The sequence below is a fragment of the Centroberyx affinis genome, unplaced genomic scaffold (assembly GCF_046629955.1).
Source record: "Centroberyx affinis isolate AG114_WGS23_722 - 3 ecotype Tasmania unplaced genomic scaffold, CSIRO-AGI_Caff_v1 ptg003272l_1, whole genome shotgun sequence".
NCBI lineage: Eukaryota > Metazoa > Chordata > Actinopteri > Beryciformes > Berycidae > Centroberyx > Centroberyx affinis.
Window position 1 is genome coordinate 270,840 of NW_027281291.1, and position 24,282 is coordinate 295,121.

A 24,282-nucleotide genomic window follows, 5' to 3' on the forward strand; every position below is an offset into this window, starting at 1 on the left:
TTCAGTTCCCAGGTATAAAATAGGTGAAACAGATCAAAAGCTTACGAAGACAAGATTCAAATTTGATTCTAGACATGTAAGTAGATCCTCATCAACTTCATTATTTAAACCTGAGGTGGGAAAAGCTTCTAGCTCTAGAAGGTTAGTAGACCTAAACAGGTAGAGGGAACTGAATGTTTTTTGTTAATTTACAGCCCTGCCAAACACTGAACATTCAACACCAGCCCAGGACCCGACCTGATTGTGGTCCAAAACTCAATTAGCAGTTACACTGGTAACATTGTAGAGCTCATTGTTCCATGGCACGTTGGCTGCCAGGGGTTTTAGCCACATCCACTACCAGTTTAGTCAGGAAGTTAGAGGTTCATGGTCAGGACTTAAGGCAAGCCACAAAGCATCATTCTGACGCAAATAAAAAGAGCAGCCAGCGGCTCTGGAGGAAGACAAAGGATCAATGTACAGTACAAATCCAGTTCATAGCTAAGATAGGGGGTTGATCATATGATGCCATAACCGTGGTAGCAGAATTGGATAGCCATACATCATCCAGAGCTCTGGTCTATTGTTTGCTGGAAACAATGTGGTTTCTGAACTGCTGGGCCGGCTGTTTCAATCCCAAAGTGACTGTGGCAAAAGTCATGAAGTGAGATGCTGCATGCTAAGAGTAAGCGTAGCAAGTAAGTGTAGTGGCACTAGTCTGTCAGTGTATTGTAAATGCAGTGTAGGTGAGTGAAGCCTGACTGACGCAGAGTGTGGGTATGGAGGGTTTTGATTAGTTGCATGTGGAACTTTAATTAGATGTAATCATTTCTTTTCAATCAGGTATACCCATAAATAAAGAAAGATGAATGATTAGAGAAGAAATCCAAATAGGTTTAGGTCTGAATGCACTGTGTGTCATGTGGAATACTGAATGCATCTCTACTACATTTGTAAAAACAACTTTTTCTATTATAAATGAAGTCCCCTGACACACAGTGTTAGCCTATGTGATTATGACCCATTGCTGATTTACATATATGATGGAAGACCTGTGCGGGCAACAATCTGCCAACTGTGATGTGTGATGTCCAGCAACCCAGAGAAACATGCTGCGGTTTGGGAGAAATGGATTAAACCATCGCATGTCCTAATGGTGAATGCTGCAATGAGCCAAATGTCAGCTGACATAAATAAAAGTTTTCTTTTCCAATCAGACACTGGTCCTGAAATTGAAGTGGTAGATATTCAGCATGCCTGCTTACTAATGATGTATTAATTCGGATATCCAACACACAACACACACATTATACTGGTTTATGTTGCTGGCAAAATATGCAAAAGTTAGTATGACTAACATCCTGACCGGCTGAAAGTGAAAACAGATGTTAAGGTTTGGTTTACCGGCATTCTGAAAAAATACAGCACACCCAATGACACCAATGACAATGTGACCAATGACACAATCTGCATAAGTGGAAACATCATCTGTGTTCCAATTATCAGACACATCCCTAACTGAAATTAAGGTTTTTGGGCACTGTCCTGGTCGACTGTCATACTTTCACCAGTCCTCCCCTGTTCAAAATAAAATCATTTTGTGCTGCACAGGAAAAACCCAGTCCAATGTCATTCCTACTTGTTCCAGTTTGTCTCAGATAACAAAACCAAATCAAAACCAGAGCAGTGTGAAATAAAAATATAAAATTACTTGAGGACCGCAAAAGGCGCTTTAGTCCAGAGACTTTACCTCCCTGAGCTTGAAACTGATTCAATCTGTTTGGACAGCAATAAAAACATCAGATTTTTGTCCCATAAATTTGCAGCGATAAATATGACAGTTTCACGCTGTGCAAATCGAGAAATAAAGACTCCCAAACTCATTTTCACATCCATATTTTTTATTATTTTTCATATCATCCTGGTTGTACACACAGTAAATGAACGTTGATGTCAATGAACAGAATTCAGACTGAGCGTTTGATTTTTTATAAAACTCCAAATGTTGCGTTTGAGTTGTTAGAGATGGCGTGGCGGCAGCTCGTCTCTACAACTATCATCACAGCATTGTCAAAAGCATTCTCCTGGAGCAAAGCTTTCAGTTGACCTAACCCCTCTTTTTGCACCAGATGGTATGGTTATTGCCTTTATCAGTGGACATGCTTGATAAATCTACTTCATACACAAGGTTAAAGTATTCAAAATATAAAACACCACATTCCAATGGATTTGATTCACAAGTTGTAATGAAGTATAACTTCCCCATTTCCAGAAATGGGCGTAAAATGCACTGAATCCACAAAAAAAATAATTATTCCGAGGGGAGCGAAGGGAGACGAGGAACGGGACATATGATACAAAGAAGAGACGATACGCAGCGTTAATATGAGATTATCGTTACACTGAACTGAAGCCGTCCATTATAAATTACAACAATCGGATAATGACAGTCATTCATTCCTCCATTCAATCGTCCCGATGAAAAAAAAAAAAAAAAAAAAGCAGGTGAAATTTCAAAGCCACATCGAGCTCTGGATAAAAGTATTCACTTGTTTTTCTATCTTAAAATAGAAAAGAAAAGAGGATGTGATATGTCCACCTGAGTTTGGGTGAGATAAACTACCCAGCATCCTAACTCCTCTCCCTCTCCCTCTCTCTCTCAGTAACAATGCATTGTCACGGCATTGACCGTCTATGGCACTGGGCTGGGGTTAACAAAAGTGTATTTTAGCACATACATCATGCCTTCCCATTTACTTACAATGGGGGAAAAAGCTTGTCTCTCTTGGGCTGGATCTAAACTGGATCAGAATCTTTGATTTAACCCTGTGACCCCTGTGATGGGTTAGTCATGTTTAAGCTGTATTGGAAAGTGAAGACCCGGGTCACAGAATGAAACTGGGCTTAGACTCTGCTGAGCCCAGTTCCCCCCAAAGCATTATAGCATTTAACACTAGCACATTATCTTCGACACATCTGCTTCCAATGGAGCAAAGCTCAAGTCAGCTCGAAGATGTTTTTTTGGCAATGGCCAATTTATTCAGATTCAACAGAAGGTGGAAAGGAGACAAAGCATAATTTCTCTTCACTTCTGAATTAAAATCTACTGTCAACATATGACCTCACAATGAAGATGCATTACAACCCCACTCACATCACCCCCGATACTTGGATGCTTTTGGGTAACCAGGTTATGTTTTCTGTGCTAAAATGGTCTCTGCTCCACTGTAAGTCACTGGCTCAAAGATGATTCTGATGGGCTTTTGCAGGGTTGTGGACATTTGCACATTGTTCTGGGTGTTTGGTGTTGTTCTGGACAACACAGAAATGGCAGAAAAGCAGGGAAACAGAACAAAGTAGAAAACACTGAGTTTGTAAAAAAAAACAAAAACATAAAACCCTGAAAAAGCCATCCTTGTTTTGGGAAACCCGACCACCTGCTGTTCTCTGCAGGTCAGGGGAAATGAAAACGACTCTCAGACGGCTGTGATGCCATGTTAGCTTGTTGCCATGCTTAGCGACACGCATACATACATACATACATACATACATACTGTACAACGATGCAGTTCAAATGCATTCTCAAAATGTATGTACAGAGATTCCTTTCACAGAGGAGATAGAGACAGAAGTCAAAGACAGGCTCGGTGGGAGATGAGGCACAACAGTTTTTTTGACTTCGATTTTTTTTTTCTTGATTTTCTTAACATTTATGTCAACTTGCACAAAAGCAAGTAGTAAGAAAATATTTGAATATAACATTTACGCCAATTATAATACAGCTGTTTTTCAGATTCAACAAGTGGATACACCAGAATAGGACTAAAGGAACAAAGTTGTACAACCATTGTTCTTAAACTTTCTAAGCCTGGGATCCAATGAGAAACTTGGTTTCTTTTGTTGGGATCCAAGCTGATGAAACACTGTTCTGGCATACGGAGGCCCAGAAGAAGCAGACCTGCGACTGCCATTGGGTCCCAGTGAACAGTTTAAGAAACCGGGCTGTAGAACTGCTTCCAGAAATAACATCACGTCACTCAGGAGGTGTGTATCTAAACCTAGGCCTCATATCCAAAAGTGACAGATGTCACTTTTTAGAGTCTGGGTAAAAGAGAGCTGTAGCCAAAGAGATATTTTTTACCAGTGTAAACAAGTACAAGTAAAATCGAGCAGCATGCCAAAGCGAGATTCCGAATCCAATTCTGTCTACTCCACAAAAACATCTCTCCTCTGCTACGGCTCTCTTCCAGTCCAAATGTGAAAAGACTTTTTTTCCCATCCCGCTTGTGTAAATAGCGCCTTTGCATTTTACGCAGAGTTTCTGTGGATCTAGCATGGACACCCAGAGCCACTCGGGAAGTTCTGCTCCGTTCGGCCCAGCTGGTCTCCAGGACTTCTGCTGTAGCAGTTGAAGCGGAGCTGAAGCGGGGCTATAGACACACAACACATCTGCGCACTTGCAGCCTAAAAGCCTCGCATATAAAAATGCTGCAATACTGAGTGGTCTGAAATTTAAAACAAAGACACAAAAAAAAAAAAATTCTTCCAGTGATTCAGTGTTTATGAGTTGTAAGATGTCCTGTGATGACAATGCCGCCTCCTGTATTTTTAATCCAATCAGAATCAAGGAGGAGTTATTGAGCGACTCGGCCGACACCAAGTCAGTTGTGTCTGTGCCAAGCCAAACATCTCAGTTTACCATTAGCTTCTGTCAACAATGAGACACCAGAATAAGAGCACACACTATTTACAACATTTGTACATCAACATCAACTCCATAAGCGTCAGGGCCCGCATACATAAAACTTCTAAGAACAGCTAAACTGATCAGACATCATGGGATCGGTCACATGACTACAGCTAGATTGACACAGAACAGAGATTCAGATTTACACTCGGTGGTGCAAATCTGATCTTCTCATGGCTGTCTATGCAGCGAGAAACTACTGGGAATCTGACAGATGACTTAAGGCTACTTCGCATAAAAGTTACCGCAAATTAAATAGTGTGTTAAGGGGAAACCTTGACATTTTGACTTAGTCTGTTACTTTTCTTCAGTGGCTTGTGAGATTATGATGAAAATGTTTCTGTATTGTCACCTCTGTTCACTGATAAACGTTTTAAAAGCACTGTCAGTATTCCTTGTGGGTACAACTGGTCACAAGCTAGTGATACCCACTGGTTTCAATGTGGAGTAGTAACAAGCCATTTTTGGGGTAGCTGAGAAACATGCACAAGCTCCTGGTAAAGAAAAATGACAATAAAATACCAAATGTCAAGGTCTTCCTTTAACGTGAAAATTCAGACTCACAGAACACTGCAGAGAAAAGGTTCCTATAAGTTTTTGAACACTGTATTTTCACAAACCATATGCAAGCAGCTAACCGTTTCTGCTTTTCATTTTGAACATTCCACATTTTCTTCCCACAGTGCAATGGTATACATTAGGCCACCTGGATTGCTGAATTTTAGTCTTTTTTTTTTCACATCATGGAAAAATAGGTTTCAGCGTTTGTCATTGAACAACCTACCCTACAAAGAGCATATTGGCATTCCTGATTGAAAGCAATGAGGACTGGTGGATGCAAGCTAATGAGCTAGCAAGCTTGCAGTTGGAGGTACCTATTGTGATATTTAAATCCTTCATTTATTCAGGTTGATTGAAATGCCAATACAGAACAGAAAAATACCACAACTCACAAAGTCTAAGTTCTCCTTTAAGAGACAAATTTGTGTCCGATCAGCACTACTACTTAACCTTACTTCATGTATGCGGGCCCTGACTTGAACCCTGATGCATTTACACATGCTGTTACAAACAATCATAAATTCAGCTATAGCGAGAAAATTAAACAACCCATATGGCATCCGTATCAAGGAAAAATAATAAAAAGAGAATATGTGTATCGCAATTAATACAAATAATTTATTCAGTTGCATGTAGTTAAAAGATCATAGATTAGGGGATTAAGATGCAGACTGCAGTCGAACGTTAAGATGAGGGAATGACTGAGCTAAAGCCCCGTTTACATCCAGAAGGATAACTATAAACTATAATGATATATTGTTGCTCAAGGTAAAGAAGCATCAGTTCAGTGAGCTACTGAATTCTTCCACTGCCTTCTTTCTTAGATTGAACCAAAAATATAGTTCTAGTTAGAAATTTTGATGTTTTTAGAGTTATTGCTTTTGTGGGAACACAGGCATTCTATTACAACAATTTAAATGTTTTTATAGTTGTATTCATCTTTATAGTTATCCTTCTAGATGTGAATGGGCCTTAAGTGTTATCTTTTGTTTCTGTCCAATTACTGTATCCAATTTCAGAAAAGGGGAGCTGAAATTGAGTTGGAATATAAGATAAAACAGAAAGGAGAGAGGCAATACACAGAATTCTCTCCATAGGACAGGTTTAGATAAGAAACGACAGTGGTAATGCTAGCAGATCAAATGAAATCATCCTGAAACATCTTTGGCTATAGCATTTGGCAATTAAACAAAGAAACAAATGCAGAAATGACTGAAGGGAGAGTTGCGATGAATCAATCAGATAGGAGACAGAGAAAGCGCAGCGGAAAGAGGGAGGCAGAGAGCGAGTGTGAAAGAGAGAAGCACATGACTGCAACCATGGTATGAGATGACCTCTCCTCATTCCTAACTAATGGATAACACACACACACACGCACACATCCATGTCTCCAAATTTCGCCCAAGATCCATCTGAGGATAGGGCACAATCAACCAATCAAGTAAAAAGGTGTGTATTAGTGCAAATGTAAAAATCAAAGAAAAATTCGTCCCAGAACAAAATGTGAATGGTCATGGTGTGAACGAGTAATGGAGGGGGGAGAAATAAAGAAGAACAGTTTGTGTGCCAAGCTTATGCCCCTCACAACATGCAATAACAGATGCTCTCAAACAAACAAAACAGGTGGCCACTTTGTGCTTGTAATAGTTTGTCTTCTCATTTAAAAACATCTGCCAAGTTCATGCAATTCCTTGTGTCTGTGTGCATGCCTGCATGTTTCCATGCATATCTGTGTGTGTGTGTACTTGTTTGTGTGTGTGTGTTGTACTCATAGGCTATATAAGATGAGCCAGCATTCATGTATTAGAAATACATGACAACAAAGCAGCGAAGGGATTGAAATGCTTTTTTTGTGTGGTTGAATTAAAGTGTTAAGTCTTATGAAATGTCAATTTAAAAAAAAAACAGCAGCGTTACGCATGCAGATGCTAATTTATGTAAGCGAGTGTGTGTTGGTGTTTGTGCACATATATGTGTAAAAAGCAATAGTGAGCAGTAACCGGACACACAAACGTCCAAAGCTGCAAATACCAACAGCTTTGGGTTAACAAGTGTTCTGCTGCTGAGGACCTGCGTTATGTGTGTGTGCTTGTGTGTGTGTGTGTGTGTGTGTGTGTGTGTGTGTGAGCGTGCACCACTGAAGTAAGTCAGAGGGGAGAGTGAGTAGGAGGTTGGGAGAGGGAGGGGATGGTTCGGTTTTGGACTCTTCTGCTCTGAGAGGCTTCAGGTTCACATCTGGCTCGGCTGGTCTGGCTCTTCGGTGGATTAAGTTTTGGGCCCCGTCTTCTTCCAAGCCCTGGGCGTGTTTGACTCTTCTCTTGTAGGACTGGGTTAAATCTGATTTCAACCCATGTTTTGGTTATGGGTCCTCTCTGGGTTCCGATGCGTTTGGCTCTCTTGTGGCTCTTGGTTGGACTGGGCCGGTTTGGTTCTTGGACTGAGTTTGGATCGGTTCGGGTTTAGACTGAGCCGGACTGGTCTGGTTCTGAAGTTGTGGTTGGAAGACAGGTGGTTCTGGTTGAGCTGGCAGTGTGATTGGTTGCTGTGTATTCAGTGGGTTAAGCCAGCGTTTGTTGAAAGAGTTGCTAAGCCATTGCAGTTTTCACTGGCAGCCATATTAGCTCCACATTTCTGCTCTATGGCAGTTGTTAAACATTTTGAGATTCGATGTTGCTGATATTTAAAATGCTGAGCATCTGACCATCGCAATGTAATGGAGGGTATCGTCGGCTGCCGATACATCTTACTGACAGAAAGATGGCATCCAAACTGCAGCCTGGCCAAACTCTCTACACCAGCGGCCCTGGGTAGAGCCAGTCACCGGCTGGGTCCAGATCGGGAAAGGCTGGCTTCTATTAGGATGCAGGATTCTTTGTCAATTTGCAGCACTGCCATGTGATATTCTTAATCAACCACCGGAAAATTTCATTAGGAGTTTCATGTAATTCCATCAATGCTCCAGCAGTACTACTATGCCACCAAATCCTGGGGAAAGTCCTGGGACGGTTTGGGTTGGGGTGTAGCGGCTGTACTTGCGGTTACATCTGGTGGGAAGAGCCAAGTCTTATGACGCACCAGAAGAAGTTGAGACTCGCTCACCGGTTGGTACTAGATTCATGCCAGTCTTGATTTGGTGGATTCCGGGTGGTTCTGGGTTATCTTGGGTTCTGGTTGTTTTTATGTTCAATAAGTAGTACTTAGACCGGGGCAAGAATAAATTGCGGTTCTGGGTTAAGTCTGCTTGGTTAAGAATCTGGCCAGGCCTGCGGGAGCTGGCTCTGGGTTACAAGTTCAGTCGGTAGAAGTACTAGATTCGGGCCAGTTGTGGTTCTGGTAGGTTACGTGTTCAGTGGGCACTACTACTAGACTCGGGTCGGGCTTGGCTGGTGGTCCGCGGAGCACCATAGAGGGTCACTGATGCTATGTGGTTATTCTGCATCACCTAGGGAAGGGAAACACAGAGACAATAAGGGTTAGAATGGGCTCAGATCGGAGCTAATCCCATCTGAATATGCTTCAAGAGAGAGAAAGCTTCCTGACCTCAAAGATCATCCTCTGCAGTCCGAAGCAGAAGGTGGAGCCGAAGGGGTTGGTGTTATTGGCTGACGATGACCTATCAATCAAACACCAACATGATAATGTCAGAGTGGACACTCGTTTGGGTAATATAGAAAATAGCCAGTGTCCTATAGAAACCTGGTAGCTCCGGTTTTGACATTTTTAAAGAAGCATATGCTCAGACCTGATCTTAAAATGAATGTGTGTGCCTTGCATAACAAAGCATATATCAGTTTCAACTCAGGTGAAATCACTCTCACATCTGGTCTGAATGTGTACAGGCTGATTTGAAGCATTCTTTGCATGGTATGGACACAGCAAATAATTACACCAGCGGGCATCAATCCTGCCACTTAAGTCTATTTTACATATTTTTTTTCCATTTTGTATGAAGTCAAGCACATCATAGTCTATAGTCAAATGGGGAAACATGCTGGCCTAATGTTTGATTCGTTCAAACAAATAATGATGCTATAATTTTCCATAATTTGATGAATGATGAACAGACTCCTAGTTGCATTAGTATGTGAAAAGAGATGTTGGCTAATGCACTAATATATCAGAGTGACAATGGAGCATCTATCAGCCCAAGTCACTGCATTTAAATGATCAGAGATCTCTTTCCAACATGTGTAATATTCATTAGGCAGTACAGCATTGTGCATCTCTTTTGTTGCTCTCAGTGCACTTTTCATGTTGGATCCTACTTTCAAATTGAGGTGGTAAGGAACTTTCCTAACCATGAACTATCCTCACACGTTTCGTACAATCACTTGAATGTGTGACAATTTCTACAGTGGCTTTATAAATGAAGGCCATATCTGTGTGTGTATGTGAGTGTGGTTGTGTTCTTTACCTGTGCAGCACCACAGGTTTTTCCATGGGATGTCCCAGCAGCTCCTGAATCTGATCCCACTGACAGAGAACAGTCAACAGACAATTCAAGAGACAACGCTGATGGCAGTAGATAAACATCAGTGAATCATTACTGGAGCACAGTTTATTGTGTCCTATCTTCACAAAACTCGGTGCACTGCTCTACAATAAAGTGGCCACATTTTTTTTTGTAAATTCAAGGACATTTTTGGTTGGTGCAAGTTAGGTCACAAAACATTTATTGCATCCGAGGGCAATCTGAGGATAATTCTGCCCAGGAAATAGGGAGATAAAATCACCCTACTGTACCAGAACCTCATTTGAAAGAGTTGTCAAATTCAGAAGTCTGAGGCTATTTTAAGCCACCAGAGATCCAACAATTACTTCTTGTAACTAAATCTTGCCAAACAATATTAGCGCAAATGACATTTACTGGCTGGAACTGTAGTTTTCTGAACATTCTACACTTCCCTCGTGTTCACACTGTGAGCAAAAAGCCACCAGAAGTCCGTTCATTTCCTATAGAGCTGAGCGACCAGTGAAACTCAGACAGTAAGTGGACAGTCAACAAGCTTGTTGGCCAAGAAAAGCTGGCTGTGGCCGAATCGGTCATTGGCAACATTGTCAACAGCCAATCAGATTTGCGTGCTTTCTTGTTTCACTACCAATGTGATTTTGTTCTATGAACAATAGCTCTGCCTAGCAAGTGCAAAGGTGTTGAGAAGTTGATTACTGCCATTCAAAGGGTCCCAGTTCTCTACAACTTATTTGAAAGACTACAGGCATGAACTTCTCAAAAACGATGTGTGGAGAATGGTTGCATCCATCACTGAAGTTGATGGCAGATAGATTCTTGCAGATAGAAAGTGCTGTGCTCTAACCTCACTGATGAAGACCCTGCCAGACGATTACAAACCTACCACAGCGCCACCTTGTGAATTTATTAACGCAGTCCTGTGAAATTTCCAATCAGCCACTCAGAAGTCAGTGATTGCATAGACAAACAGAATAGTTTTCTGTCAATATCTGACCTTGCTGTAGGTGGTTAAGATGCAGTCCTCGCCCTGAGAATCAGCTCCTTCTAAAGTGGACAGAGAAAAAAGAGAGAGAGACAGACAGACATTAGATGAATGGAAGACAGAAACACATATCACACTGTTTACACGAAGACTTACAGGAGACTTGATTCTCCATAAGATAGATTCATGCATTGAAAACCGTCTCACTCACCTTTCTTGATGACTAGTGGAATTTTAAAGTCACATCGATGATATCTGTGGTGAGAGGAGAAAATTCACATTGCATTCAAAGTAAAGAGGAAAAAATCAACACAAAAATGGCAATAGTGAGACAAATAGTGCAAGGGAAGAGGTTGAAAGAGACATGTAGGATGTCACTTCATAACAAAGTATTAACCCAGTTATTAGAGGATTAGATGTAAAGAGATGATGTTGAAGTTGTTGAAGTTGATGTCCATTCTGATGGAGAAAGACAGAGGTAAGAGAGAAAATGAAAGCAAGACAGAAGGACAGACAGGCAGAAAGAAACAGACAGACAAATCCTTACATGTTGAAATTGTAATGTCCAGGGTAGTTGGTATGGAGGACAAACTTCTTAACCAGGTGAGTTGTAGAGTCAAACAGGATATCCTGAAAAAAATAAGCACACAAACCATCAATTGGATGGGTTCAAGGAGCAGGGTGGGAAATTAAGGTTTTAATCCACTAGCCACTGTGTCTGCTAGATTCCTAAATTCTACCAGCCACATTTTTACTCTATGTCAAAGGCTAAATATGACACATGGTTTGTCTAGACAGTTTAAAAAACAGCCAGTTGCACATCTTGCCTTGCTTATTGGGCTGCCACTTCTCACTGAAATAGCTAAACTGATGAAGTGGGCAGTGAGGCAGTCCTATCTAATGTTTTCCTTGGTTAACGAGATTTTACATCAAAACAATTTATTTTCAGACTACTTCACAGACGTGGTCATGGGGGCATATCGGACGTTAACAGAGGGCAGTGCATAAGCGTCACTGTGGCAGCTTTGTAAAGCTCTGCTAACTGGTGATTACCACCGCAGCTGGTGGACCGAACAAATTTACCAACAAGTGCTCAAAATCACTAGCATTTGGCAGGTGTTCATTTCCCACCTTGTCAAGGACTACAATAGACACACACTACACTACAGACCCTGATTTGATGAGATTTTCTCCAAAGGAACATCAACTGAGAAGATGTTTTTGTTAGGCACGACTTAAAACAGAGTTATGTAACTGTCTATGCTGTAAGTGGGGAGGTAACAGTGAGGAGAGTGAAATCTTTAGTCAGTCTTTTAGTCATCCTTATACATCCTGCACATTCTCTTTATGTGCTACGGTCTAGTGAGTGACATAGTGAAATATTCTTGATTTTGCTGGAAACCTCTTAAGGACCCCTGGAGGTCCCTGGACCCCACTTTGGGAACCACTGCATTAGGCTACGCTACCTGCTGTGTTACATGTTATTGCGCATTCACATGCTGTGGGGATTATGGGATATATGACTTCCCCCAGGAGGAACCACTTGAACTTCCCCAAGTTGGGCGCTGATGTCAGGGAAAATCAGGATTCAAAATCTATTCACATTTTGCTGTATATGACCCATCTACCAAAACTTGATGTATATAACTAGCATGTACCTGTCATCTGCGCTAGCCAGATCTCCGGCTTGGAGCGGTCAAAGGAAAACCAAACAATACACATTATGCCTCATTACCTCCATGTTTGTTTTGATTTCTGACCAAAAAGCACATGAATGTGCACGCTGGGTATCCGATCTCTAAAGCACATCCAATGCATACATTAATGCAATATTAAGACTGTTGGCCACATGTTGACCAAGTCTTAAGTGCCTTGCTCAAGGGCACATTGACAACAGAAGCCATTGATGCCTCAGCTGGTTTGGGGATTCAACACAGCAACCTTTCCGGTCACAGGCACAAATCATCTACTGTGTGCATAATAACTCCTAAAACAAATACAGAAATAAGCACACTCCCTCACACATATAGACACAACCACATAAAGACACATGCACACAAAAGGTATGCGAACTCATACACACACAAACACACCCAGGCTGAGCTTACGTACCACTCCGAGGGTGAAATAGTTGAAGAAGTAGTCGTTACATTTTGAAGGGACCTGCTTGTGAGGCGACGGAGAGTGGATCTTCATCTGAAATGCACATGAACACATCATGGCTAGTCAAATAAATGAAATGACTCTACATGTCTTCTACAGAGTGTGCAGTTTATTATGCTCCTGCAAATGCGATAAAAAAAAAAAAGTGCTGCAAAGATTGTCTGAGGAAAGAAATGTATCCGGCTTGTGGATTTGTGTTTGTGAGAAAATCAGAATGTAAACAATACCAAACAGTTCCTCAGGAAGAGTCCACTAAACATATTTCACTGAAAAAAGAGGTTAACACCCAGCAGCTAAATGTAGCGTGTCAGTAGTGAATGAATTAGATTAGTTTAGATTAGATGAAACTTTAATGATCCCAGTGGGGAAACTGGGTCATCATCAGATATAGAATAGAAGAGAATCTGTCTACCTTATCCTCAGACTTGTAGAAGGCTTTGTGTGGCGAGCCCAGGGCCCCCAGTACGTCTTGACAGGAGTCTCCAAAGTATATGTTCCTCTCTAGGGATCTCACTTTAGCATCAGCCATCACCCCAGGACCGCAGCCTACATGTACACATAAATACAACAAAATGGGGAAGACAGTCAACCTCCAGATAAAGGAAAAGAAAACACGGTGGGATAGGATGTCAAAGAGTAGAAACTGATTGTCTCAGTGACTGAACGTGTAAAAAATGGTCTGAAAATCCACTTTTTTATGGCTTATCCCTGCCTTCAGCTATACATACACACAGTCCAGCCAGGTACCTGCTGCCAACTCTGTCTTTATGCTTGTTATGTTTATACACCACAAAATTATTCATTCTTACCATTTTACAGTCTGCTCACAGTGGAGACAGCCAAATATTGTGGAGTTGACACTGCTAACATTGTGACAGGCTCACAAAAACACAACATGACTCACAAAAATACAACATGTGTTCAGATTCCGTTCGCTGCCAATTTAAAAATATGTGGCTTGGATGGGAAGCAATGAGCAGGGTGTGTTGTCTGCTAGAATGTCTTTTCTTGTTTTTGTTTGTTCCTGCTTATCCCCACCTCTCCATCTGTAAATACACTCACTGAGCACTCTATTAGGAAAACCTTACTAATACTGGGTACAGTAGTTATCAGCTTTCAGCTCAATGTCAACCGGCTACCAAAGTGACATCCGCCTCAAGGTTGGACGTGTTGCATTCTGAGATGCTTTTCTGCTCTCTATAGTTGTAAAGAGGTTATCTGAGTTACTGAAGCCATTCTGTCAGCTAGAACCACTCTGGCCATTCTCCTCTGACCTCTCTCATCAACAAGGCGTTTCCGTCCGCAGAACCGCCGCTCACTGGATGTTATTTGTTTTTCACACCGTTCTGTGTAAACTCTAGAGACTGTTGTAAGTGAAAATCCCAGGAGATCAACAGTTTCAGAAATACTCAGCCCGTCTGGCACCAACAGCCATGCCACGGTCAAAGTCACTGAGATCACATTTTTTCCCCATTCTGATGCTTGATGTGAACATGAACTGAAGCTGCTGACCTGTATCTGCATGATCTTACGCATTGCACTGCTGCCACATGATTGGCTGAATGGATAATTGCATGAATAAGCAGGTGTACAGGTGTTCCTAATAAAGTGCTTGGTGAGTGCATGTGCTAGAGATGTCAAGGAAATGTTGTAAGTGGAGAAAAAATGCCTGACAATCCAAATATAGATAATGGCAAAGAACCTTTGCCATTATCTTTTGTCATTGCCTAAATGAAAGACCTGGTTGAAAAACCCTGATGAAGGCCATGTACTGAAACATGTTGGTTTTATTTATTGTCGCTGTCATTTCCTCTTTTCTAGTTCAAATATTTTCCAGTTCAAAGACCTTGCGCTCCCATCCCATTTCTCAGGACACACACACACACATATACACACACATATACACACACACACACACACACACACACACACACACACACACACACACTACCTGCAGTGAGAAGACGGAGTTTAAGCCCCAGAGGCCCTGCCCCATCTCTCAGGACATCCACACACTCTGCATACACGTTACCAAGGAAACAAGCCAAAGGCATCACTGGAGCTCTGAGGAGAAATAGAGAGAGAGAGAGGTGTAGGACTGTGTGTGTGTGTGTGCATCCTATTTGTTTCTGGTCCGTAATATTTGTACACCTGCCTCTATGTGTGTGTGTGCATGTGTTACCTTGTATCTTGCAGGTTGTTGCCAGTGTAGATGTGCATCCTCTTGACCATGGCCCCGTGGGGAATCTGCAGGGAGGCCAAGCCCATGGCAAAGTTAGGCTGCCAAGGCAAAACAACTGGGAGTAATTCAGGACAGGTATACAGTATGCTGTGTGTCTGTGTGTGTCTTGCATGGTGACACATTCATTCAATGGGATGCTTTTACGCAGGCCTGCAAATGTTTTCAGGAGTAGATCCAATACTGCACAACAGAGGAACAAGCTACATGGAAATGAATAAAAACAAGTACAGATACTGTAAAGTCCAATGGTGAATACATGTTTTTTTCAAACTACACCTTTCAAACTGCAGCTAGCCTAACTAAGATGTGAAGATTCATAGTAAAGGTTAGCTTTTCATAATAATAGAACTTTTACTTCTGTTTATTAAGCAAAAACAGCTCAATAAAGAACAGATTTGGTTTGTAGAATGTGATTTGCTCAAGTGCTGCGAGCTGAGATGAAGTTTGATAGTGCAAAGGCACAGAGTGTTTAATCCCTTACTGACTGACCTGAATTTGCCTCTTGATACCCACAGCGCAGCGGGGAAAACATCACACTGTTTACACTGTTTTGCGACAGTGTGTTCTGACCCAACTTCAATCTTTACCAAGTAATAACCATTAACCAGGAAGGACGATCCTAGATCAGATCAAAACACACTGTGACTCAACAGTGGTAACTTTATTTTAGTGTGTTTTTTTTTGTTTATTTCCATGTAGCATTCACTATTACCATTTTGCATCCTATGATCTGAATGCATTAAATCAGCTACTTAAGCAAGAGAGACGCAAAATGGTTGCAGAGAGAAGTGACATCAAGCTAAAGCAAAAGGATTGGATGGGTGAGCTCAATTTTTTATTGCTGTTGACTCATCTACTCTGTCATACAGATTTAACATAAAAAGATTTGGCAAAGAACATTCTGACAGTTTTGATTAAAGGTTTATAATGGCCTCAAAACAAATGGCAACAGCAAAAAAAACAACAATAATAATAACTTGAGCTTACTGTCCAATACTTAGGCTATTTAAAGTAATACATATACTATACCATTTAGTTTTTGGTGTATTTTATGTACATTATGTCTACTTGATCTGAAAACACTCAACTCACATGGAATCTCATGTGCTTACATCAGCAGCCAGTCACATGATAAATGGGAAGCAAACTATGACTAACTATACTAGTTTCCGTTGAGCTTTTTGACATAGTAGAAATGCAAATATTTTCAAGCTCATAACAGCAGCAGCAACTAGAATGTATGCACCTGCACACAACTACAGACCATAAGCGAGCACAAGGTTCAAACCCATCCAACAGACTTCACCACAATAATCATTCAACCATTTCAGCATGTGGCTCAGGATGGATGGGAAGGTTAGGAAATACACAATGCAGTCACTATCACTATCATATCACAAACACAGTGGAACATGTCACAGCCAAAGCCATACGGCTAAAGCAAAAAAGATGAAGAATCTTGGCTAAACCTATCCAGTCCGCTAAGCTGTGAAAACCTGTCAGTGAGGGTGGGAAGTGAACTGAGGTGAACCAGATGTCTGCAGGGGGAGCAAGAAATGCATCAGTACATGATTTGTGCTTTCAAAGTTGCAGGCTGCAGGAGGAAGCAGACGGCGGGGCAGCTGGTTCGTGACATGCATCACCCAGCACATTCACTGCAGTGTCTGCTGCCACCCCCGAGAGATTCTGACACACAGGACTAATTATACAAACCTCACCAAAAACAAACCTAAAAAGGAAAGCATCTAAGACTTTTTTTGAATGAATAACAATTTGCTTTCATATTCAGAGCGGTATCTGTGTAAATGTACATGCTGGAGATTGTTTGGATGGAAAATTTGACTATTTCATATGTGTGTATATATATATATATATTCTTTTTTTTTTTTTTAAAGACTGGGGTTGGTTGCAGGGTTCCCAAATTGTCTTATTGCTTTCAACAGCCATTAGCTAATATTGCCAAAACCCAACTCCCAAGTCCCTGAACTCTGCCTCCCCACTTCAGTCAGACCCTTTCAGCTTATGTAACACTATAATGTTTCTTAAAAGCATTGGAATTTGAGCACTGCACATTTTGAAATGCACCTTATTACTTTGCAATGTTACAGAAAATCTGACAAAAAGTTAAGCATTCTGGGGTGTAATGAGGACCACAAAAAGCAGGAAAAGAGCAGGAAAGTCATCTCCTATTAGAAAAGAATGGAAGTTATATGCCCAAAGAAGCCTTAAAAATCATCTCTGATCATTTTAGCTCGCCATCATCATCAAAGAAAAAAAACTTTCTGTGCCTCGGACCATTATTAACCAAGAGGCTAGACGATAACATTCTCACACTGCAATTGGGCACTGTATTCAGTCCCACATTACTAGTAAAAAAAAAAGATCATTTTAATAATGCAGTGAGGTCAGAGGTCAGGGTCAGCTGCAGAACAGCAGCCCTGGATCTGGTAGGGATTCAGTGAAATGCTCCAGGACACTTCAGCAGGCCAAACACAGGGCTTGAACCTGGGTTGTCTGGTTGAAGGCAGTCTCTCTAACCACTAGGCCACCCTGACTCCCCCAGGCTGTGAGGAAGAAACGACCGCTCAGCCCTCAGGCAAGACAACAACATTCTCACCTCGTATTTGGGAGCTTCGTTCCATGAGTCCAGTTGGAAGGAGAAGGACAGGCCTCGGAAGTTGAGATGGAACAACTGCTCTGCAGCATTGTAAACTGCACAAAACACAAGTTAGGCGACAAATAGGGTTCATATATGTAAAGATGGGGAAAAAATGGGAGCAAAAATAAACTGCAAACACACTGAATATCTCTTCTACATTGTGTTACTGATATCAGGAGTAGAAGTGTCTGTGTGTGTTTCTATGATCTGTTTTCTATTTCATAGGGTCTAAATGAGATGTTTGTGAGAGAGCACATTGTGTGTGTGTGTGTGTGTGTGTGTGTGTGTGTGTGTGTGTGTGTGTGTTTGTGCGTGTGTTGTAAAGTACCTCCAGGATGCGTAGCTCCAAATGACTGGTCTATTTGCTCTATTGTAGGGGCAATGGCCTGAGAGTTAAAATGGACTCCACTGAAATACAATACATACAGAGACACACATGCACACACACATACACACGCACACACACACGCACACGCACAAACACACACACACACACACACACACACACACAGTTACTGTTACATCTTTTAACATTCATATAGGCTACACTGCATTAGTTGTGGGGCTATGGCCAGAGAGCTGAAATGGACTCCACTGAAAGACACTCATACACAGAGTTTGAGAAACACATTAACACAGGCAGGCTCCATTACTGTGACGTCTTTCGTTTAGAATAAACTTAGCAGCAGCCCTGTATGTCTATCTGCTCATTAGAAGGAGCTATAGCTTAGAGTTGAAAGTGGAATCCAATGCAAAACAAAATGACAATAATGACTGTTATACAGATCTATGCCCAAACAGTGTTTTTCATGCTGGTTTCAGTCTTATTAAAGAGATTTTTATTCATCATGTGTCTAACTTCACAGGATATTCCTACTCACCAGTATTTCAACTTGACTTTGCTCAGGTCATACACTTCAATCACCTGTCACAACACAGAGACACACAGAGTTAGGGTACAACACAAAACTTTCATACTGTCATATAACCCTGCCATCCAAGGGGTGTGTGTTGAAGCATCAGAGAAAAGGAGTTTAATAAGTTAACTGTGCTATAGTTAGATTAGTTAGTATGGTGTGATTAAACAAGACAGCCAGATGAGGAATTTCCAATGTCTTTGCCAATTATCTAGAAATGGGGGCAATTTTCCAACTGTGGTGGGCTCGCTGCTGCTGAATAACAGTTGTTCAATTCCATCCTGGTTAAACACCAACACTGATCATACCCAAGCCCTCCCTTTAACAACAAGCTATCTTCTCAGAAACTCCTCTGGGGCGATTGCACAGCAAACACACAGAATATCTCTCTCTTTCTCACAGCTTAAGTCTCTGAATCCTGATAACAGTTCCCCACAAACCACTGGCTCTATTTCTCCCCATGGCAGACTGTCTCTCCTCGACACCTCCCACCAGTCAAAACCCTCGTCAAATCAACTCTCATCACCTTGAGTCTCTGGTTTGCGGCGTCAAACAGCAGTTTAATTCCATCCTGAGTCAAGTTCAGTATGAGGTCATGGCTGAGTGGCGTCTGGGGGAGGAAGATAAACAAACACATTCATTAACTGAGAGACAGGCGGACGTGCCCTCACATACAGATATGTAGATAAGCACACAGAGGACCAGAATCAACTAGTTTTGAACAGGACCGCAGGACAAATGGACAGGTATTTTTACAATGTCTAAGGACCTAATTACAGTTATACAAAAACAAATGCACCAGATATCATTCATGCTAAAAGGGACCACTGCTTCTAGTTAGGGTTGCCCTTGATTGGCCTTGAATCTGAGAGTCCTTTGTGTGCCAGCATGACAAACAGTATTGATACCCATCATGTTATTTAAAAATTATCTCTTGAATGACTTGGATGATGGTTTCTGACCCTGGGAGGAGAGCTTAACCAAACATTTTGTAGTGATAAATGCATTAGCAGGTTGTAAAAGCACAGGTATTACTACTAGACAGGAAAGCCTCTTGGAAAAACCTGTATTGCTGCCTAAAAGGGGATTCTTGTAGTAGCTGACTAACATTTTTCCACATGAGTGAGTGTGTGTGGGGGTGTGCGAGACAGAGAGAGTATAAGATAGAAAGATGTGTGGTCATCTCACCTGTTCACTGTATAGCACCTGGACATTCTTGATGATGCGGCAGTGTTTCTGCAGAATAGAGATGGCCTGGGCCAATGGCATCCCTGAGGACACACACACAGTACGTATGGATACACTGGCACATGCACATACAGTGTGCGGAAAACACTAACTGTTAGCCTTCATCAGTAAACAACATTACGGACTTAAGCATGTAAAAATCTGTTTAAATTTGACTGCTAACAGGTGCTACTGATCAATAGCTCATATCCTTATTCCCTTCCTACATACAGTACATGCAACTAATCTGCTTATGATTTTCAGATTATCTCCACATACAGTAGTTGCTGTAATACCCACCTAAGGCAAATTCCCATTGCTCATTTCCTAGTGATCTCTCAGGCACCACTTCCAGATCCAGCATTGGCAAGTAGTAGGGGGCAGCTCACCTCACCTCAAGACACAATGGGACCCTCTGAGGGACCCTTTCGCTCTTACTGTCTCTCTCTCTAATCACAGCACTATCTCACAGTAATTTCAGACAGCTACCATAACTCATAAATCTAAAAGGCTATCTATTTAATCCTTAAAAAGCTACCAAAGTCATGAGAGTGAGTAAAAAATAGCTACTCAATCTATGGACCACAGTAAAAAGTGGCCACTTTATCACCAAGTATTCTTGACATTGAAAGGTACCGAAACAGAGCGATAAATTAATGTGCACAAGGCTGAAGACCCTAAGGCTAGCTATGATTCATCAGCTGTTATCACAATTTGGGAACACTTTACCTTAGCCAAGGCTGACAGCTTGCACACAAACAGGTTACGCAACTTGCCAGCAAACTTAAAACCCACCAGGCCAGCTGTCGGCCAATATATTGCTTGTTTGTGCAATTTTAAAATCAATACGACAAAAAGCTAAATCTCCTATTCAAGATCCAAGAGAAGCTAGCTGATGGATCGAACTTGTTCAACAGCCGCAGACCTTTCTTACAGGCTTATTATAACGACTCAACATCAACTTGTTTCGCTACAGTGCTGTGTCCTGTGCTTCCAACGGGTCAACAGTGCACCTGATCCAGTGACAAGCACAAAAAAACATACAGAGGCACACAAATAATTCCCCAAGACTCGGCACTGTCTTCACTGTTAGCTAACGTTGTCTGTCACTGGCAGGCGGTTACGAAAGCATCAAAGCTTGACAACAAGATTCTGTTTCTTTACGCTATGGCTAACGTTAGCTAGTGAGCTAGCTACCCTTCGCGTAATGATGTTGAAGTATAAATATAAATAACGTATGTGTAGAAAAAAATACTAGATTCAAGACAAAAAACCCCAAATAATATTGCGATTCTGACTGGCACGACATAAACAAAGAAAGCACGCCAAGCCGTTTGCTGTCTTTGCTGTTTTTCTTTCTTCCTTCCACCGAAGATTCAAGCTTGGAAGCTAACTCTTATGCTAGTGCGCAAATTCAAAATATGTCCGATGTGACGCTTCGCTTGTTAATCATAACCTCGTCCGTCAGTGAATGCCCATCGAGTTCCTTTCTTGGGTTTAATGCGTCTTCAATGTCAAGAGCAGATAAGAGCAACACAGTGTCCAAACAGCAACTTCAAGCATCAACAACAGCCAGCTGTATCAGCTGATAATTCAACTTCCTGTGTTCGACGCATGCTCTGGGTTGACGTGATGACGTTTCTGTCAGCTGACACAGTTGACCAAGCCGAAGCTGTTGGGTGTTCATAATGCTTTGGGTGAAAATTAGAGTCATTGCATCCTAATTGTGTTAAAATAATGTGTTTGTAGGACATTAAGTTTGTTTTTTGGCGTCACACACCGACCTGCGATATTATTGCACCATTAAGCTAACCCTCTTGGGGATCCTGTGATAAATTTAAGTATTAGCCTAATCAGTTTAAGTTAAAGTTAGCCTGTCAGCAACGGCATCATTATGGTCATAATGCCTGCCCATTGCCTGAACAACATGACAACTATCTAAATCCATTTGTAGTAGGCTATTGTGAGATTCCACCAGATTGCAAAAATACAATAGGCTAATGCAAGTCTGCTATTGCATTTGTAATTCATCACACAATATTCTCTGGTTGAATGCATTGTAATAAATATAAACAAATACTCATTAAAAACACCACAGACACTGCAGAGAGGAGACTAATCGAGTTGGGTCACATGGGGGGCAAGGGTGTCTAGAGTGTTGACAGCTCAAATTCAGCAGAGAGATGGCAACCAGGGAAGCAACGGTCATCAACCCAACCTGCATCTAACCCCAGTCAGATGGATCTGCAGGAAACTACCCATGTAAAGTGAAGATCCATCAGGCCAGAATGAAATGTGGTGACTGTGGCACAGGAACCATCCTTGTTGAGATGCAAGCCAGGCCTGGAGTCATACAGTACCCAGAAGCTTCACCCATCACTGAGTTCAGTACCAAGCAGAGAAAGCTTTGGTGCAGAGGATAAGCAAGCAACCAGAACCCCTGTAGGGGGGCAAAAACTAAGGCAGGAGCCCAAGTCCTTAGAGTGGCAGTTCAATGAAATGAAAGAAGAAAAGATGGATGCACCGGCAAAGGGCATCCTGAGGAAGAAGACAAGGCCTGATGGATCTTGTTTGTTTGTTTGTTTATTTATTTAAGAAGGGACAATGCACATTAATTAACATGAGTACTTAAGTACATCATGTAAAAGTGCCAGATTTAGCCGTACAGGCTAGTTTTCATCTGCAGTCCCTGGCATCTTCAGTTTACACAGGCATTCTGAGGAACAAGCCCATCACCTAGGAGGTGAGGAAGAGAGAGAGAAATCACTGCTTGGACAGAGACACAGTGGTGACATGCCTGCTCCAAAGAGAGATCAACCATCACCTCCATAACACCTACACTGATGCCACAGGGGAGCAGATCTTGGGGTGCTCCATTTCCATGATACACCCATCAGGACCAAACCACTGAGCTCAACAGCAAGGAACCCTGCTAGAAGAAGATCCAGGAGGTTATCAAGGCTGCAAGACCAAGTTCCTTGAAGTAGAATGCCCTATAACACCTAAAGAGGCGCCTGAATAGGTGGCCCAAACCCTACACCAGTTCCAATTCTGACGGTAACCTGGGGAAGGCACCCAACAGTGGAAGTGGAGGTTTGGAGGGTGTCTGATTCCACTGGTAGATAACTCAATGCCCATGGAGCAGTTCAGGCTCTCTTGCTGCAGCATCAAAGGAAAGATATTTTTTCAACCTTGTTGCCCAATGCTTGACCCAGTACCTCCTGAAGAAATCTTACATTGACTTTTCAGTGTAGAACGGTGGAATCCCAAAGTTGCCAGGGTGTATTGAGCACACAGAAGTGATCACTCAGCTGATCAGAGTCACAGGAAGACAAAAGAAACCTGGCTGTGCTATTGCTGGATATCACCAGTGCCTACAGGTCCACACATCGCAAGACAATGGAAACAGCATTGGATCTGCACCCTGTCCCTGGTAAAACATGCTGGTCAAGTCAGCAGAAGTGGAGTGTCCCTCTGATCAAATCTGGCATCCAACAGCCTTCCATCAGAGTGTTCATGAATGATATCACAGTGATGTTTAGATTAGTGACAGGTGCCAGATGGATCCTCCAGAGCTTTGAGAAGGTCATCACTTGGGCACGGGAAAGGTAGGTGACACCTTTTTCTCCTTGTGGCCCCCAGCAGGGGTCTCAGTGAAACCTATCAAGACATTTGACTACACCCTGATGTAGCATCTATCTGGGTGACTAATTAGGAGCTAGAGTCATGGTTGGTGGTAGTGGATAAATCTGGGCTACCAGGCAAATTCATGGCCTGGATTTACCAGCACGTCATCCTCCCACAGATCCTGTGGTCTGTACCGTATGAAGTCCCGCTGTCTTTTGTCAAGGGCTTTGAGGGGGAGATCATTCACTACTTCTGCTGGTGGCTGAGCTTGACACAAAGCCTGAACAGGATCACTTTGTATGGGCAGAAGAAGAAGATGAAGCTCCCCACCATGCACAAAAAGTGGTATAGACTAGTGGTAATTGCTATCTGTGTAGCCCTTCCCAAGATTTCTTCCATATTCCATATATTTTTTCTTTGCATTTGCAATTGCAGTTTTTCATTGTTTTTCCGTGATAAAGAACCCAGAATCAGCTATGGAAGTTCCAAGAGAAACTTTCAATCAAGGGAGCCTGTTCTCACTGAGAGTCTAAGATTGGGGGGTGTCATTTTCATTTATTGTTTCATCATGTGTGTGTTGTGAAGCTCTTTGAGACTGTAACTGCAATTAAGGCTATACAAATAAACGTGACTTAAACTGACTTATGTTACAGGGAATCCAGGATCCCTAAGTCCCCCGACCCCTGAAGTCTCTCTGGCTGGCACTG

General features: G+C 42.0%; 1 protein-coding gene across 3 annotated transcripts; it reads right to left on the minus strand.

The window, feature by feature from the left end:
- Positions 1-1,875: 1,875 nt before the first annotated feature.
- Positions 1,876-21,363, minus strand: phaf1 (phagosome assembly factor 1). Of its 3 annotated transcripts, none has more exons than XM_071538413.1 (16): positions 20,249-21,363; positions 19,910-19,992; positions 19,248-19,331; positions 18,686-18,729; positions 18,133-18,212; positions 17,763-17,857; positions 15,086-15,150; positions 14,855-14,967; positions 13,316-13,449; positions 12,853-12,936; positions 11,288-11,370; positions 10,952-10,995; positions 10,753-10,802; positions 9,702-9,760; positions 8,828-8,900; positions 1,876-8,729 (listed from the first exon to the last, which is right to left on the minus strand). In XM_071538413.1, the coding sequence occupies exons 1-16, from the start codon at positions 20,310-20,312 to the stop codon at positions 8,634-8,636; spliced, it is 1,251 nt and encodes a 416-aa protein (XP_071394514.1). In that variant the 5' UTR covers positions 20,313-21,363; the 3' UTR covers positions 1,876-8,633. The 3 variants fall into 3 exon arrangements, with proteins under 3 accessions (XP_071394514.1, XP_071394513.1, XP_071394515.1); XM_071538412.1 differs by having other exon boundaries at positions 15,086-15,183; XM_071538414.1 differs by lacking the exon at positions 19,248-19,331 and having other exon boundaries at positions 15,086-15,183.
- Positions 21,364-24,282: the final 2,919 nt, after the last annotated feature.